The sequence below is a fragment of the Biomphalaria glabrata genome, chromosome 1 (genome assembly GCF_947242115.1).
Source record: "Biomphalaria glabrata chromosome 1, xgBioGlab47.1, whole genome shotgun sequence".
Taxonomy (NCBI): Eukaryota; Metazoa; Mollusca; class Gastropoda; family Planorbidae; genus Biomphalaria; species Biomphalaria glabrata.
The window spans coordinates 23,001,827-23,021,419 of NC_074711.1; the positions used below are offsets into that span (position 1 = coordinate 23,001,827).

Here is a 19,593-nt window from a genome sequence, read left to right on the forward strand (position 1 = left end):
TTTCATGCTTTTAGCTTTCTAAATGCGCTATGATCATATCACTTGTCTGGATCAGTTGGGGGGGGGGGGGGAAAGGCTTAATGAATGGGGTATCTGGGTCGTCGCTTTTTAAATGTATTTTTTTTTTTTTTAAAGTGAGCGACCTGAATTCGAAATCGCCAGTAAGGTAACCACTGTGCCAAGGAGTTGCTTGTGAAAATAGGTTTAATAGTTATTTACATTTCTTTTACTACAAAAAAAAAAAAAAGGGGGGGGGGGTGACTAATCTATAGTCTCGAACTAATTCAACCTCTACCACTTTATCTGTCAAAGGAAATTGTTTTCCCTTGTTCGAAATATAAAACAAAATAATTTATTATTAATAGTTAATTAACAAATTGTTTTTTTAGCGGCCCCCGAAAGGGGAAAAAACGCTATTAGTTTTGTGTGAAATGTCTGTCCGTCTGTCCCGTTTAGATCTCGTAAACTTGAAAAGATAGTGAAAATCCGTCATCATAATATTTTTGTCCTTTCAAAGTTCTCCATTCTTCTCTGTCATTTGTCTTTGATTGAATTTAATTCTGATGTTCTTTCCGAAAATATTGATACCTGCCTTTTTATCTGCCAGGGTGGACCACTTCGGGGGCCGATTGTGAGTTTGTGTTTCCACACAAACTGTCTTTGTAACCTTGTTTTGTATTGATTCTTGTGTTGGCATGTTAAAGAAATAAGTGTGCCAAATTTCAACTTGATCCGAGATTGGGTGTGGAGAAATAACGTGTACACATTTGTTACCAGACAGACAAAGTTGATATAAGCTTTGTAAAAACATAGGTCTATACTTAATGCCGTGAGTCTGTAGGTCAGGTCTAAAGATACGACACATTCAAAATACACTACGAAACAAAAAATTTAGATTTCGGGTGAAATTTGAAGAACAGAAAGCGAGAAACAGGTTGTCAGACTCTTTTTCTGATCGCGAGTTCATCAAGTCAAAAATAACATTCCACGGCATTTCAGGAGAAGGATCAAGTCGACTTTCTAGCGAAAGCTCCGGTGTATAAAACGCAGACAAGTCTTGGTATTATACAGGGAATTATCAATCGTTTCCACTATACGAAGAGTTAATTAGTGTTGAGCTCCAGTAAGACACAACACAGGCTAGATCATATAGAATGCTGTTGAAAACTGTATAGTAAGTATAGATTCAGTGTAACCACTAATGCTCTGACTGGAAGTACAAGTCTGTTCAAGACTACACATACTTCTACTTCATCAGTTATACAGCGCTGAATATCTTCAACATTGAATGTGACCATTTTTATTTTGTTGCATGAATTTTGAACTATTGTAAACTGTAAAGTTAGAGATCTATGTACACAATAATGCGAACGTGAAATAGAATGAAACACATGGTCAATATTTTCAAACGCTGTTAAGCTGAATAGGCGCGTGAATAGCCTCGATAGCAATAAAGTTGTCTCTAGGGCACTACGAAGAAAGTCTTTGCCCACGCCTGATCCAAAGCACTACATGCTAAGACTTCATGGTAAGCTGACACCTGATCTAAATCAATACATGCTAATAACACATGGGTGGTTTACAAGTTTGTTCAATAATGAAATTGTGCAGAGAACAAATTTTAAAAAGAATCGCTAGGCATTTGTTATCAACTCTAATTGGTTATCATACATGAAACTATTGTTAATTACCTTGGTATTGATTGTTCTTCCTTTTTCTTTTAGATTATCAATCAATCAATCCTTCTAGTTCAATACTTTTTTTTGTTTGTTTGGGTGTTGAGACTCCATCATTATGATATAAAAAATATAACAATTAGAATGCGCTCTCAATATTCAAGTATCGGGGTAAACTTCTTCCAAAACAAAACCATTCCAAGTAGATAAATATCTAACAAACTCTTAGCCACTTGATCTCTTCATTCTTTGTGTTAGCCTAATTAGTGAGTGCACTTTGTGCGATACCCACCTTCACTTGAGTTCAGTATTATGGAACTTGTATCTTGACTACCGGTACTTAGAGAACTATTTTTTTTTTTTACCAATAGATCAGCTGGTTGAGCGGGTTAGACCAAAAAGAAAAAAAAAAGGTTTTGGCAAGCCCAACTATTTCAACGTCGAATCTATGTCGAAGGTTTTAAACAATAATGTTTACAGGGGGAAAAAAAGAAGGAAATAGTGTCTCAACTCAAAGCTTGGCAACGAAATAGTTTAGTTTACGCCAGCCAATGCACAGGGAGAACGAAACAAACAAAAAAAGCAATGAAAAAAAAAAGGGGAGGCGAAAAATGAATTGAGCAGTTAATCGGGTTAAACTGTTGACAGCTTTGGTGGCGCCAAATATTCGATAGGAAGAAGGTTTGAACGTTTACCAACAGAAACCAGGACAATAGCTGTGAACATGATCAGGTAACAAGTAATGCCCCACATGGGAGTGAGATCGAGAGGCAAGAGGACTGACATGGACACTTTAGTGAAGGACAACAAAACAATGAGAGGGGGGCGCATTTCTGTCTATTTAAAGTTCATTAAGGACAGAACAACAGAATGAATCGGCAGCCAGTCACACCATTCAACAGAAGGAAGTCTTAACTTGAATCGGCAGCCAGTCACACCATTCAACAGAAGGAAGTCTTCACTTGAATCGGCAGCCAGTCACACCATTCAACAGAATGAAGTCTTAACTTGAATCGGCAGCCAGTCACACAGTCACACCATTCAACAGAATGAAGTCTTAACTTGAATCGGCAGCCAGTCACACCATTCAACAGAAGGAAGTCTTCAATTGAATCGGCAGCCAGTCACACCATTCAACAGAAGGAAGTCTTAACTTGAATCGGCAGCCAGTCACACAGTCACACCATTCAACAGAATGAAGTCTTAACTTGAATCGGCAGACAGTCACACCATTCAACAGAAGGAAGTCTTAACTTGAATCGGCAGCCAGTCACACCATTCAACAGAAGGAAGTCTTCACTTGAATCGGCAGCCAGTCACACCATTCAACAGAATGAAGTCTTAACTTGAATCGGCAGCCAGTCACACAGTCACACCATTCAACAGAATGAAGTCTTAACTTGAATCGGCAGCCAGTCACACCATTCAACAGAAGGAAGTCTTCAATTGAATCGGCAGCCAGTCACACCATTCAACAGAAGGAAGTCTTAACTTGAATCGGCAGCCAGTCACACAGTCACACCATTCAACAGAATGAAGTCTTAACTTGAATCGGCAGACAGTCACACCATTCAACAGAAGGAAGTCTTCAATTGAATCGGCAGCCAGTCACAACATTCAACAGAAGGAAGTCTTAACTTGAATCGGCAGCCAGTCACACAGTGACACCATTCAACAGAAGGAAGTCTTAACTTGAATCGGCAGCCAGTCACACAGTCACACCATTCAACAGAATGAAGTCTTAACTTGAATCGGCAGCCAGTCACACCATTCAACAGAAGGAAGTCTTCAATTGAATCGGCAGCCAGTCACACCATTCAACAGAAGGAAGTCTTAACTTGAATCGGCAGCCAGTCACACCATTCAACAGAAGGAAGTCTTAACTTGAATCGGCAGCCAGTCACACCATTCAACAGAAGGAAGTCTTAACTTGAATCGGCAGCCAGTCACACCATTCAACAGAAGGAAGTCTTAACTTGAATCGGCAGCCAGTCACACCATTCAACAGAAGGAAGTCTTAACTTGAATCGGCAGCCAGTCACACCATTCAACAGAAGGGAGTCTTAACTTGAATCGGCAGCCAGTCACACCATTCAACAGAAGGGAGTCTTAACTTGAATCGGCAGCCAGTCACACCATTCAACAGAAGGAAGTCTTAACTTGAATCGGCAGCCAGTCACACCATTCAACAGAAGGGAGTCTTAACTTGAATCGGCAGCCAGTCACACCATTCAACAGAAGGAAGTCTTAACTTGAATCGGCAGCCAGTCACACCATTCAACAGAAGGGAGTCTTAGCTTGAATCGGCAGCCAGTCACACAGTCACACCATTCAACAGAAGGAAGTCTTAACTTGAATCGGCAGCCAGTCACACAGTCACACCATTCAACAGAAGGAAGTCTTAACTTGAATCGGCAGCCAGTCACACCATTCAACAGAAGGGAGTCTTAACTTGAATCGGCAGCCAGTCACACCATTCAACAGAAGGAAGTCTTAACTTGAATCGGCAGCCAGTCACACCATTCAACAGAAGGGAGTCTTAACTTGAATCGGCAGCCAGTCACACAGTCACACCATTCAACAGAAGGAAGTCTTAACTTGAATCGGCAGCCAGTCACACAATTCAACAGAATGAAGTCTTAACTTGAATCGGCAGCCAGTCACACAGTCACACCATTCAACAGAAGGAAGTCTTAACTTGAATCGGCAGCCAGTCACACAGTCACACCATTCAACAGAAGGAAGTCTTCAATTGAATCGGCAGCCAGTCACACCATTCAACAGAAGGAAGTCTTAACTTGAATCGGCAGCCAGTCACACCATTCAACAGAATGGAATCTTTGATATGTATCTTCATACCAGACAGCTTATTAGTTTAGGTTTCCAAAAGGTTAGAGTGTACATGAATAAAACTTGTCAGATGAAAAAATAAGTTCCATGGGGGTGGGGGTAGGTGTCAATAAATGATATGTATCTAAAATTCCTTTCTTGGTGTGACATTTTATGCAAAAACACACCTACAGAATTTTTCTGAAAGGCAAAACACTTCCTCCACGAAGATGACTCACAATAAACTACATCCGCCGGCAGGTAACCCTAAGCCCATACATTGTTCTGTAACATTCACCAATGTACCGTACTCAAGTAGCCACATTTATGACACATCGTGTCTATGGCCTGGAATTCGACTCTTCCAATGATGTTGTCTCAAAACGTGATGATTCGATTAGTCCCCCACCTTTGTTCCCCACTCCTTGATACTCGTTAGCAGAAACACTTTGACGGTGTATTTCTTGCCCTATAGTATTGTAGTTACAGACGTCATGTCAAGCCGAGCCTCGAACTGCGTAGTCATTTGTTATATGCAGTCACGCAGTCATACACGTGACTTGTGCCCTATTTGAAGGATCTCGTTCTGAATGAGGTCTGTGAGTTTGGCTGCTAACATCAAAACAGTCTGATAGGTGAGCGCCTCATAGCAGACGCTTTCAAAATGTCAGATTTGTAGTAGGTCAAAAATAACCAGAAATCCCGACAACTTGGTTGATTCCAGTACCTCGTGCACAGTGCCAATGCCACTAGGAAGACAATTATCTGAGCAGTAAATCAATAAACTGAAACACGAGAGAAATTGTCAGAAGTCTTCGCCGATAACCTGGTAATCGTAACAAGGCAAGGGGGGAGGGAGGGAGACAGAAAAACGAACCAACAGTGTGTGTGTGGGGGGGGGGGGGTATGATCATACATCGATGAAAGAGAAGAACCAGGAACAAAATATCAAAACATCTTCTCCCAGGGCTATGGTGATCACAAATATCTTGGCATTTCGCATGGAATAAAGAAACTTCTATGCGCCGCAGAGTAATCAATAAGACGGAGGCCTTTTTTTTTTTTTTTTTGGTCTTATTTTTCTCAACATAAACATAATATTCTCATTTCATTGTACTCCGATCAATTATTTCTAAGAGAAAAAAATATTGAACGAGTCATTAATGGAATGCATGGTCTAAAGAGACAGATCGATGAGAGCCTACGGTAGAACGTGTAGGAACACCAAACTCCTTGAGGTAGAGAATTAGAGAGCAGCACAGCTGGTGCACGCTACATACATGGATAAGGAGAACAAATTCAGTACTAAGACTACAATTGTATCTAGTCAAAACAAAACTCATTCAATACGATACCAAGTTTAACTTAATGCCAAGTCTAATTCTACACAATACACCAAGTCTAATTCTACACGATGCCAAGTCTAACCTTGTTGATGTCTAAGAGCTGAGCCGAAGGCTCTTCGATCTCTAAGTTTGAAAAAAACCCTGTTTGGACGCCAAACAGTAAAAAAAAAAAAAAACCTGTGTGAACACACAGTTCTGTTTGGGAGAGACCCTAGACAATGCCTATGTAAGGCATTGCTGTTGACCGATGCGTTCGGCCCCTGACACGTGGACTAGAGACACGGCCGAAGGCCGAGAATGCACTGGGGACTTCTGCCATTTTCCTTCAATGTACCAAGCTAACTGTGCGGGATCCGCCATTTATGTAACGGTCCCTTTGAGGAACAGCGCATGGATTGGTGACGTGTTTGTGGGGACTTTATTACAACCCCGCCCGTGCAATGGGTGGACTCTCGTCTACCCGTGGGCATCCCCACGGGAGTCCTGTGTTGCTACCCATTTAGCCTAGCCAATTCCTCAAATGGCCGTTTCCACGCGGGCGCCACGATGAGGCAGGGCAACGTGCCCGCGTCTAACCTTGTTGATGTCCAAGAGCTGAGCCGAAGGCTCTTCGAGCTCTAAGTTTGAAAAAAAACCTGTTTGGACGCCAAACAGTAAAAAAAAACAAACCTGTGAGAACACAGTTCTGTTTGAGAGAGACCCGAGTCAATGCCTATATAAAACATTGCTGTTTCCAATGCCTTTGGCCCCCGACGCATGCTTGGCTGCACATGGCCGAAGGCCGAGGGCACCGGGAGCCTCCGCCATTTTCCTTCGTTGTACCAAGCTAACTGTGCGGGACCCGCCATTTATGTAACGGTCCCTTTGAGGAACAGTGCATGGATGTGGGACGTGTTCGTGGGGACTTTTTTACAACCCCGCCCGTGCAAGAGGTTGACTCTCGTCTACCCGTGGGCATCCCCACGGGAGTTATGTTTCGCCATTCATTTAGCCTAGCTACCCCCTCAAGTAGCCGTTTCCACCCAGGTGCCACGATGAGGCAGAACAGCGTACCCGGGCGCGTCTAACCTAACGACAAGTCTAGTTCAATACGATACCAAGTCTAACCTATTACCAAGTCTAATTCAATACGATACCCAGTCTAACCTAATGCCAAGACTGTACCATGTCTGTAATAGTAACAAGTACATTTAATCCCAAGCGACAGAAGTTTGAGTTTTATGGAAGATGACAAACACAAATCGTTAGGGCAAGGGAAATAAAAATGTTTCCGTGAACATCTGTCTGAAGCAGAGACCATCTTCCATCAATTGAACAACGATTACGGGACAGGATCATGCTAAATATAGTATTTCTCACAATTTGAGAGCTTCTCGGGTTGTTCCCTGTCAACTAACAAGGGGTTAAAAACAGCATTTATAGACATTTATTTCTAAAGTTCAACGATTGACAGCCATTGAATCCAAACTTCAAAGTATCCGTCGTATTACGTTAACCCTGTGTCGGTTCTTGTTCTGGCATCACCATCCCCTCTCACTTTTTAACATGTAAGATCACAAGATCACGAAAACAACAGATCAACATGAACGTATTCAAATCTAAATCAATCGGTGCCCTACAAGCCAGACAGCTCAGGGTCGGGTGAAACCAGAGTCGAGTTCTCCCACTACAGACAGTCTGGGTAGGGAGGAGAAGTGAGGGAATAGGAGGAAGGTGGTTCTAAAACCCTTTTGAGCATTCAAGACAAAAGCCACCAGCAGCAAGGACTGCTACTAATAAAAATCGACATTTCTCCTCTGGAGGCCTGACATTGTTCACCACAAGTAACTTGAAGTCCATTGTAAACTACTCTGGTCACATCTGCTTAGCGCCTCTTTCAGAGACAAATCAAAGTGGTTCACGCTGCCACTGGTGTAACACGTAAAAATACAATGCTTCAAATGGAGGTAAGTGGAAACCAGCCACTACAGAAACCAGTACGCAACTATTACTATTACCCTCTCATACACCTCATTTCCTTTTTTTATTTTATTTGAAATGAGTGAACACCTTTGCGAAGATTATAATAATGAATAATAATACAAAAAAATAAACACCTTTTAGAGCAAAGTCAATCAGCTTGAGAGACTCTCGAAACCCTCATGATCTCTACTATGTCAACTAGTTCGTTTATTCTTGTTACAAACACAACCAAAAGCATTGCTCTCCTCTCTAGTCTCGAAGTTGATACAGAAAACTCTTTCAATCGAACCACTTGGAAAAAAAAAAAAGAGCTGTGCACCATAATGTGAGAACCACTATTCTGTTAGTCGTTACATACATTGAATGAAATTCTTATTAATTATAGAAATCTGGATCTATGGAGCAGTGCGAGTAGCATGCATTGTAACCAAAAAGAAATCCATGTAATTGTACAGTTTAATAACCAGTGGAATCTCTTCAAATAGGAATAAATAGGTTACATTATGCAGTGTTGTTTTTCTTTTATAACAAATCAATTGCTGCCACCACACACACACCCTGTTGGACGGGAGGAACTATCATGATGTGTATTTCAGAGCGTGCAATGATGACCAGTGGGGCGGGATGAGTGGATCGCTTCCACGTGAGCACACAAAAATCACTGCCATCGCGGTCATCAATATGTCTCCATTAGCTTTTCATAATGCATCCCAGGTAGACACATAACAGAGAAGAGCAGGAGACTTGCATTCACATATATATATATATATATATATATATATATATATATATATATAACTAAACACAGGAACTAACAAGCAAGAAATGTGCTCTTAAAGCCGATGGGATCAATCGGATTTATGTACATTAGGCTTTTTTTTTTAAATCTCTACTTTAACTTTTTTACCCCTAATTCTTTGTCTACATTCTCCAAACAGAAATGTCTGTAAGTTCTTCAAAAAGAACAAATTTGTTAGCAAACGAAATAAATAGAAATCGGGCTGTCACTATGGGGCAGTTTAGCCGTCCATGGATGTTGTTCGTCTAGTTGCTAGAAGATCTTTAACCAGGTTTTTAATTTGTATGATATGACACCCTGGGTTTTTGTTTTTGGTTAAAAATGTGTAAGCTAAGTTTCATTTAAAATATAGACATGTACCTTTTAGAAAAAGTGACTTGTTATTGTCATGGCCAACCATTATAATAACCTTTCTGACTCTATCTAATAGGCAAAAATAGATTACAACTTGCAACAACAAACATACAAATATAAATAAATGATTAAATTCATGGATATTTTATGTTAATGGCCGACCGGGGACTAAGACTAAAACACCGCTGATTCTATCTACCGAAAAAAAAAAAGCAACAGTGAACTGTTCTTCTCTGTGGAATAATAACTAAGATGATCTCAATATACAGTTTTTGCTTTTTTAAATTCATTTTATTCTTGGTGGGGATATACAGTCTTATAATTTTCTTCTATTTCGACGAGGACACACCTGCCACAACTCGGCAACTATTTCACAATATTTCCAAAAAAAATCTTTAGATTAAAAAACAACAATGGCTATCAGTAAAAACAAATGAATTGCCAAAATAGAATATAGAGAGATTATAGACGATGCAAAGTGTGCATGTGTGTGTTTCCTAGGTGATATGGATAGGGAATATTAATTGTTAGTTAGAGAGAGAGAGAGAGAGAGAGAGAGAGAGAGAGAGAGCATTACTTTCATGTTAGAATGATGCTAGATAAGTGGCACACTGTGGTAAGCTGTGTTCAGTACGCCAGAGTGTTTTTATCGTGAGTTGAGATTTGTCTCAATATCAGTTTGTTTCCTTTCATCTCAAGTTGAAGTGGTTTCTATATTGTAATAAAAGTTCTATTTAGTTTTGTTCACAAAGAAGTTATTTAAGTTATTTCAAGTTTTATAAGTTAAAATATAATACGCCTACATCAGTTTACTTGTCTACCAGCAGTTTGGTGCTACAAGTCACTGACCATCAACAACAAATATGAACAAGAGTGACAGTTTATACAAAAAATCTTTCAAAGGAAAATAAAACAAATTTAAAAAGCTGTCAGTTCGAAACTTTAACACTCGATAAACAAAAGGTTGGAAGCAAAGATGAAAGTTTAAATTAAAAAAAAAACAAGGTTACAAAAGACAGTTTGTGTGGAAACATAAACTCAAAATCGGCCCCCGAAGTGGTCCACCAAGGCAGGCTTCAATATTTTCAGAAAGAACATCCGAATGAAATTATATCAAAGACAAATGAGAGATAAGAAAGGAGAAAGAAGGTTAACAGATCTTGTGTAGTGCCCCAAAGGTCCAGCAGATCAAAGGATAGGTGAAAGTGAATGTAAAGTTAGATGTGAACCTGGCCTAACTAGTTCCCCTTTCAGACCTTGTGGTCTATAGGGCAGATGATGTAAAGTTCATCTGTTTTTGTGGCCTACGGTTAACAAGGGTGTCATGTAGCCAGCACAACGACCAACCGCCTTTACTTTTCCCCAACTAATGTGAGGTACCCATTAGAGCTGAGTGGACTCAGAGGCGCCCAAAGATTCCAAAGTTAAAAATCCCAGTCTTCACCAAGATTCGAACCCGGGACCCTCATTTTGGAAGCCAAGCACTTTACTGCTCAGCCACCGCACCTCCCCTGGCCTAACTGATGTCTTATAATTGATCTAATTTATTGAAACGGATCAATCTCTTATTCAAATCCTGAAAAAAAATAATAAATTCCACAATAAAAGAAAAAGTTCAGGATAATGAAGTGTATAAGATTACTATTCGTTTTAAATTAGGTCTAACTTATAATGCATACTAATCAGATTTTTCTCTTTAAAAAATACTTGCATAACTGATTTTAAAAATTAGATTTTTCGCTTTCAGAAAAAAAAAAGTAGCCGTTGCATCAGAACTTTGAATGGTCTAAAATATTGTGATGTCCGATTTTCAATATCTTTTTTAGTTTACGAGATCTAAATGGGACGGACGGACAGACATTTCACACAAAACTAATAGCGTCTTTTTCCCTTTCGGGGGTTGCTAAAAACAGCACAAAACGAAGCCTGCACATCGCAAAGAAAGACTCTTCTAGTCTGGTGTAGACCTAATTTATCTTGGTTTGAACCTCATTCCTCTTCAGGCAGGTAAATAATTGAAACCTCTTGCACTGCCAGCTCATTCCTCTTCGGGCAGGTAAACAATTTGAAACCTCTTGCAATGCCAGCTCATTCCTCTTCAGGCAGGTAAACAATTGAAACCTCTTGCAATGCCAGCACATTCCTCTTCAGGCAGGTAAATAATTGAAACTTCTTGCAATGCCAGCTCAAAGTTAGGATGAACTGGTGGGAGAAACAGGGACACTTAAGAGAGTCACCAGGCAGGAAGTCAAGAGCAGGATTAGGTTCCATTAAAAAAAAAAAAGCTTAATTGATTACAATATTTGACCTGTTCAACATGGAGTTAAAAGAAAGCAAGTCACTGAGCCTCTGACATCAGGGAAGTTAGCAAAGGTGGCAGAAAAGGACAAGTCTGGACTCCTTTTATCAGCCAATGAAATATTAGTTTAAACTGATTTAAATTCATTGTTTTGGAGAAGAGAAATGAGTAAGGTTAGGTTTTTTTTTCCACTCAAAAAGCTGATGTTGTTGTTTTTTTCATGCTTTGAATTTCTTTAGATGCATAGTTGTATTTTTTGTTTTATCCCAAGAAAATATTTTAACTTTAATTTGTATGTTTTTAAATGGCTACTATAAACCTCATTTTGCATTGGAAATAGTAATATATGATTAAATTGTGTAATAGTACATAAGACATACATACACATAGATAGATAGATATATACAACTTTTTCAAAATATTTTAAGAATAATCTAAATATAGTTTGTGTTTCACAACTTGGCTCAACTTCTGTCAAATTAATCTAAGACACCACAAAGTAAGATTTTATCACTAATCAAGCTTCCTGTTTTTAAAAAAAATGCATTTTGCTGGTGAAAAAAATAAGCAGGATCTTAAATGCAGAATTTTAAACACTTTTTAAACTAATTTGATAGTAAATAATTTAAAACATTGATTACTTATTTGATAAGGTATATGAAACAATCAAAATATTATGTATCATCAAGACAAGATGCAGAAAACAAAAAAGGAAGACTATGAAAGTTAGGTCATCAGGATAAAAAATGGTACAATTTAGTTGTTTGAATGTGGTATTTAATACCAAATCCCATTTAAAGAAATCAGCTTACAGATAGTTTGACAATATTGAGAAAAGACCTATTTGTCAGTCCAGACTTAGAAGAAAACAAAACTAACTAATAGGTCTGTATGGGTAGAGGTGATTAAGCAGACCAAAGCCATGTGTAGTCTGAAGGTCCAAAAAAAAACAACAAAAAACAAGAATGTATCTTAGCAAGTCCAACTAGGATCTAGTTAAAAGTAATCTTAGAAATGAATCTAGATCCCTTTAAACACTAAATCTACATTTGTGTGAAGTGATTAGATGAATCAAAAAGACAATACTAGAAATATTTAATTTTTTTATTGAAAAAAAAAAATGCTTTAATAACTATAATATACTATCTATCTAAATGGGGATACCCACAAAAAAGATTTATTTATCAATTCAAAAGTCTATTATAATAATAGTTCTTAAAGGTTGATTTAGATTTTAAGTATAAAAGGTAAACTTAGATCTTTCTCAATTTAGTTATAATTTTAAAACTAAAGTTAGTAATTATCCTCACCTGCATTTATAAGCAATAAGTCTTGAGAATGGCTTTTTAAAATGTTTTATTATAAGCTTAGAGTAGATGATTTAGATATAGAGTAATTTTCGTCTTCTAAACACCCCCCTATTTTCTGATATTAATGAACATCCCACAATATTTGTTAAAAAGAGGCTTTATTTTAAAAGCAATGATGAAACTAATATTGTTTTTGATCATGCTCCATTTCTTTATAGTTCAGACACATTTGGTTTCCTTTACTCTGAAGAATTTTACATGGGTTCAAAGAGCACTGGTATGACGATGTCATTTTTTTAAGTCTAGGACAGAAGGAGGGTAGGTCTGGGGTTGAGATTTTTAAGAAAATTCAAGTATCAGCTAAACATGACCTATCTAAAATGCTTTTAAATAGGCCTCAAAACACACAAATGTCAGCTATGCCTTAGTGTTAATATGGGGTGTTCCATAATATTCGTTTGTCACTATCAATGACATTAACGAAAGCTCTTTATCATTATCAATGACTCTAACGAACGCTGTTTTAATGTTGAAAATGCATGTCAAAGAAAGGGATGTAACTCAAGGCAAGGAAATGAACATTTCTTTAGTTTATTTTGTATGACATTTTCTAACTTGATTTTGTTTTTGTCATAGATGTTAAACTTTTAAACCAAGTGTGATGTTACTAAATGGGGAATGGTGTTGGTTAATGTTAGTGCTGGACCTCATTGACCTGACTCTTTTCAACATCATATTTTACAGTAACTATGCATAGCATAACAAAACAATGACAATATATATATATATATATATATATATATATATATATATATATATATATATATATATATATATATATATATATAAACATTCAAACATAAAAATTGCGGCAGCGCTTAGCTTAACTTGTTCGGAATATGAAAATTACCATAGATCTACTCAACCTGTTACCTCTTAGTAGTGTTAGAGTTTTAAGTTAGACTATCTAGACTAGATTTTAAAAGCTCCTAGATTTTTAAGCTAGATTAGTTTAGAATGTCCTAGATCTAGATGATGAGTAGATCTAGAATCTAGATCTAGAAATTCTAGACTGACTAGGTCTAGGCTAGCACTAGACTTCACTAGACTAAGTGAAGTCACTAAGACCTAAGCCTAGAAGCTAATCTAGATCTAGATATATTTCTCATTTCAAAAAAATAACATTGATCTAGATATAGATCTACACTTCATGAACTTTCAACTTACTGTGTGGTTTACTCCCCACATAAAAACACTAAGAAGCGGTTCATTTGATCGAAATAACTTGAGCTTCGGCGCCACCGCCTTCACTTTGATTTGTTTCCTCTTTGTTGAAGACATTTATTAAGTTTTTAAATATTGCACTAAACCGGTCAATGAAAAAAATGTAAAGCACTAGCGTGAAAACAGATCAGCTAATTAAGTGATTAACAGCACCACACGGAGAAGAAAATGTAACACAGAAATAAAATTTACATTCTCCGTCGGTAAGTTACTCCTAGTTGTAAACAAGATGGCGATACCCAGCATTCATTTTCAAGGGATACCACTAGCATAATAAAAATAATGCAAGCCAGCTATGATGTTTCTGTTTATTTCCCTTTTAACAATGTTAATATGTAAAAATTCTTTACAATCGAATCAGTGACAAGGAATATATCGCTGCTAGCATGCGTGTCCACAATTTCTTATTGCTTTTTTTTTTTAAATTATTAAGTTGACAAGTCTTCCTGGAAAACACACGACTTAGTAGATTTTTAAGTATTTTATTAACGTGTAGATCTACATTAACACATGGATATGTATATGACATAGGCCTAATTTATTTTTCAGGAACGTCTGTGATGTATGTTTTTAGCGGCCCCCGAAAGGAGAAAGGACGCTATTAGTTTTGTGTGGAATGTCTGTCCGTCTATCCGTCCGTCTCGTTTAGATATCGTAAACTAGAAAAGATAGTGAAAATCCAACATCATTGTTAAGTACGTCCTGAAGAATTGAGGCAACAATTGTCGTAGTTGGGCCGAATACTTTTAATCATCAACATAGGACGCCATCTTAGGCAGGAAGGACATGTTCACAACAAAAGACGCATAACTCACAATGACTAAGGGCTATAACTTACATATCAAATATTAACATCCTTCCCTTTCTATAGACGAAACATATTCACTACAACATTCCAAAACGAGCACTTGGCAGAAACATCCTTCTTTCACCACGAACATTGTAGACAATAACCTTTTCACATACAGTGACACGATGATACTACAATACACTGATAACATTTTCAACAGACAACATTGGTATATACACAACATTATAAATAGGAGTAGAACATATGATATACATAGAACATAATATACATCAATGCTACAGCTATGCAGATCTAGCAAAAATGTAGCAATAAAAAAAAAAGCAAAAAAAAAAAACTTGAGGGGTTGTCACCACTTGCCCATGTCATAGTCCTTGTGCCACGTAGGTGTGGCTCTCGTTCGCCCACTCCTTCTCACGCTAGGCTCTGCTCCGTGAGCCAAGGGTGGTATCCCATCAGGGCCGGCGCTGGACTCTAACGCAGGGTGTGGTGTTAAGTCTGTGGATGAGGCATCTAGTGGTGCCTCATGAGTTGCCGTTTCGTCATCTGAAAAGATGTCTGAGTAAGGGACATTTCTGGGCCGGATGTGCACTCTGTTCCTAACGTAGGTACCGCCCGTTGTTCCCTTCACGGTGTAGGACCGCTCACTGTTTCTCATAATGATTTTGCCAGGCCGCCACTCATTGTTTCCTGGACTCTGGAAGTAAACGTTTTGGTCCACACTCAGCCGGGGGAGGTCTCTAGCTCTTTTATCATAGTGTTTTTTTATGGTGTGCCTGTGACGGGCTTTCGCCCCCAGGCCTGCTGTGTAGCTTTCAGGCTCAAGGGGTTTATTCAGGGGTAGAAGTGACCGTGTTATTCTGTTCAAACACAACTGGGCTGGGCTATAGCCACAGTCCTGTTTGGGAGTGTTGCGAAGTTCCAGCAGGGCTTCGTATTGATCATCTCCGGTTCCGATGGTCTTTCTCATCATGTTTTTGATTGTTTTTACTGCGGCCTCTGCTTTTCCGTTGGCTTTGGGGTGTCCGGGATCGGACCTGATGTGCGATATGTTCCATCTGTTAGTGAATACGGCGAACTCGTGAGACGTGTATTGAGGCCCGCAGTCAGAGATTAGGACTTTAGGGACTCCGAATCTGGCAAAGTGAGCTTTCAGTTTTCTTATCACCTCGGTTGAGGTTGATGTTGTTAATAAGTCAGCTTCGATCCAATTTGAGAAATAGTCCACTGTGATCAAGTATGTTCTCCCTTGGATCTCCATTAAGTCTGTTCCAACCTTTTCCCAAGGTCCTTTCCCTTCATAATGTGGCCACAGCGTTTCTCTTTGATTGCTTGGCTTATTCTCTTGGCAGGCAGTGCACGAGTCGGACATCTGTTTGATTTCTGCAGCCATTCCTGGCCAGAAAATCAGAGCCCTCGCCCGCCTCATCATGCTGTCGTATGCTAGGTGGGAGGCGTGTAACTTCTCCTTCATCTCTGAGCGCATGCTTTTGGGAATTAGTACTCTTTCCCCCTTGACGATGATTCCATTACTTATACTCAGGGTTTCGGCAAAGTCATAATAGGGCCTCAGAGCCGCAGGAGCGGCAGTTTTCTTGACAGGCCAACCGTCTTCAATGGTCTTTCGGAGAGCTTGTAGAGTTTCATCAGCATCTGTTTCGTTTCTAATTCTGTCCAGCAGTGGATCGGGAATATCGACGATTTGTTGGATGTTGAGGTTCAATATTTCTTCAGTAAATGGCTTAGTGTTGCATGCACGGGATAACGTGTCGGCTATGTACAGTTCGTTTCCGCGAACCCACTTGAATGTGAAATCATATCTATTGCTTCTCATGATGAGGTTCTGTAACCGTCTTGGGGCTTGGTTTAGGGGTTTTTGTAGGATGGTAGCAAGGGGTTTGTGGTCATTTAAGATTGTGACGGGTCTGCCAAAAGTGTATTGATTGAACCTCTCAAGTCCGAAAACTACTGCCAGTAGTTCTTTCTCTATTTGAGCCCATCTCTTTTCCGTTGGTGTTAAGACTCGTGAGGCATACTCCAATGGTTTCCCTTCCTGCATCAACACGGCACCAAGCCCATCTTGGCTGCTGTCGACCTGAATTTCAAGGGATTTGGCTGCGTTATAGAAACCCAGCACCGGGGTTGTTGTTATCATTTCTTTTAGTTTCCTAAAGGCGACTTCGCATTCCTCATTCCAATCAAAATCCGTTTCTTTCTTGGTGAGTTCCCGCAGGGGGTGTGATATGGCTGACAGGTTGCTAAGGAACTTTGATAGGTACTGCACCATACCACAGAATCGTCGGACTTGCTGCGCGTTTGTAGGGCGATCCATGTCCACTATGGCCTGCACCTTCTTGGGGTCTGGTTTAATGCCTTGTGCACTGATGACGTGCCCCATGAATTCGACTGCCTCTTTTTGTTCCAATGTTTTGCTCTCGTTCAGTATTATGGATTTTCTTTTGCATCTTTCTCGCAGATTTTCCAGTTTTGCCTTATGGTCCCACAACGCCTCTTCCATTGTTCTGCCACACCCGACTACAATGATGTCGTCGGCGACATTGATGCAGCCGCTGAGGCCTTCCAGTGCTTGTGACAGTTTTCTTTGGAAGATTTCTCCACTGACACATAGTCCGAAGGGCAGCCTTGTCCATCTATAACGGCCGTAAGGTGTTATCATTGTTGTCAGGATACTTGATTCTTTGTCAAGGCGAACATGCCAATAGGCTTCTTTAACGTCAAGTTTCGAGAAGACTTTGGCGTTCTCGAACTGGGGTAGAGTATCTTCAAATGTGGGGAGTCTGTAATGCTCCCTTTTCAAGACTCTATTCAAGTGTTGTGGGTCTATACAGATTCGCAAATCTCCGTTTTTTTTCTGAACAATGGCCATTTGACTGACCCAATCCGTTGGCTCCTCTACCGGGACCAGTATTTTTCTCTTCACGAGTGCATCAAGCTCTTTCTTGACTTTGTCTCTGTATGCGAAAGGAATATTGCGGCATGCAGACACCACTGGAGACTTGCTTGCATCGATGGTTAGTTTCGCTTCTCCTAGGTCACCTAGGTTATCGTTGGTTGACTGAACTTGAGAGACAAAATTGTTGTCGTTGAGTGTAATGAGGTCCAGTTCTTGACACGTTTTCAAGCCTAGGAGGCATTGGAAGTTATTTCCAACGACGACGAACTTCACTACAGTTGTTTTCCCAGTTTTTGGGTTTGTCATTGGTAAATCAGCAACTCCTTCTGGCTTCTGTTCAGTCATGTTCCACATTCTTAGAGTTTGTGTGGTCTCCACTGCTTGACATCTCTTGACAAATCTTTTACAAATGATGTTGACGTCGGCTCCTGTGTCTAACTGGAATTTCACTCTTTGACCATTCACTACGAATTCAGCCGTGAGCCTGTCTCTTGTCGACTTGAGTGCATTTATTGTATTTAGCCACTCTGGCTCGTACCCTGACGCCTTGTGTACAAGTGTGCTTCCTTTTGCTCTGTTGCACTTTCTTGCGAAGTGGTTTCTTTCCCCGCATCGCTTGCATGTCTGTCCCCAAGCCGGGCATGCTGTTTTATTGAACGCGTGGTGTCGTCCACAGAATCGGCACTCTAAGGGTGTAGCTGTAGATTTTTGTGTTGTTCTTTCCATTTTGTCAACTTGGGCCTGAGCTTCAGCTCGTATTTCCTCAACACTGGTCGTTGACTGTTCGAAGGCTCTGCAAATCTCAATTGTTCTTTTCAGGGACAGCTCTGGGCATGCCAGGAGTTTTTCCTGCACTTTTCTGTCTGAGGAGAACACTATTTTGTCCCGGATCATCCTGTCTGGCTCCTTAAAATTGCACTTGTTTGCCTGGGACTTTAGCTTCGTTAGGTAGGTTTCAAATGGGGAGCAGATGGGTAATTTCCAAAAGCGAAACGTCTCTAACACTTCGTTGTCTCTTGGGTTGCAGTAGTCGTGTAGCTTTTTCAATAGTGTCTCCGGGTCGCCCTCGTCCTCCCCTTCCTGGTATGTGAATTGGTCACTGACTTCGATGGCCTGTGGACCGGCACAATGTAGTATGATGGCCTTCTGTTGGCTTTTGGGCCTTCCGTAGGCCCCCGTCGCCTGCAGATATATTTCCATCTGCCGTCTCCACCGTCTGAAATTTTCGCTAACATTTCCTTCCGTTAGTTCCAGGCAATGGGGTGGCGTCAGTAGATTTTCCGACATCTTGAGTAACTCTGTCTCTACTGTCTGATTTATAAATCTCTTGGTTGCCTCCCTTGATAGGCCTAAGCGTACGTGACCTTGTGGGTAGATTGTCCGATATAGCTCTCAATTTATCATTAATCTCTCCCTTGACGTCTAGTCTTCTACTTCTAGCGAGAGTGAAAGCACTTACGTGGTTCACTTTCCGCTGCCACCATGTTAAGTACGTCCTGAAGAATTGAGGCAACAATTGTCGTAGTTGGGCCGAATACTTTTAATCATCAACATAGGACGCCATCTTAGGCAGGAAGGACATGTTCACAACAAAAGACGCATAACTCACAATGACTAAGGGCTATAACTTACATATCAAATATTAACAATCATAATATTTTAGACCAGCGTTGCCCAAACTACGGCCCGCGGGCCAGATCGGGCGCGTGACATGCTTCTATCCGGCCCGCCAAAACATTTGAACAAAATGTAAAAGAAAAAAATGTAAAAAATTATAATGTTAAAAAAAATATTCGTTTTGATTTCGGATTCTTACTCATTCTTTGATGAATTCCATTTTTATGTTTGGTATTCTAAAATTCATATTAAATGTTTTTTTATTTATTTTTTTTTTGATTGTAAGAACACAAGTGCTGTTTTTTTTTTCATTGGCGATAAAACTTGACAGCTATTTTTAATTCTTGGAAAATTTCATTACTGTCTTGAGCTAGCCGTGTTTTTGACAGCTTGTG

General features: G+C 39.7%; 2 protein-coding genes across 3 annotated transcripts in view; both read right to left on the reverse strand.

Moving 5' to 3' along the window:
* LOC106066599 (phosphatidylinositol 5-phosphate 4-kinase type-2 beta-like) overlaps window positions 1–14,112 on the reverse strand; it is a 32,947-nt gene extending 18,835 nt beyond the window's left edge. Inside the window, exon 1 of one of the 2 annotated variants that reach the window (XM_056028824.1) lies at window positions 13,803–14,112. In XM_056028824.1, coding sequence (XP_055884799.1) covers window positions 13,803–13,916 — 114 coding nt within the window. In that variant the 5' untranslated portion in view covers window positions 13,917–14,112. Of the gene's footprint in view, window positions 1–12,575; window positions 12,597–13,802 lie in introns of those variants that run through there. The other variant, XM_056028831.1, reaches the window with a different exon arrangement.
* Window positions 14,113–15,016: 904 nt separating this feature from the next.
* On the reverse strand, window positions 15,017–18,868 carry LOC129926078 (uncharacterized protein K02A2.6-like). Its single transcript, XM_056028378.1, has one exon. It carries the CDS (start codon window positions 18,866–18,868, stop codon window positions 15,017–15,019), a length of 3,852 nt encoding a protein of 1,283 aa, XP_055884353.1.
* Between the last annotated feature and the right edge of the window lie 725 nt (window positions 18,869–19,593).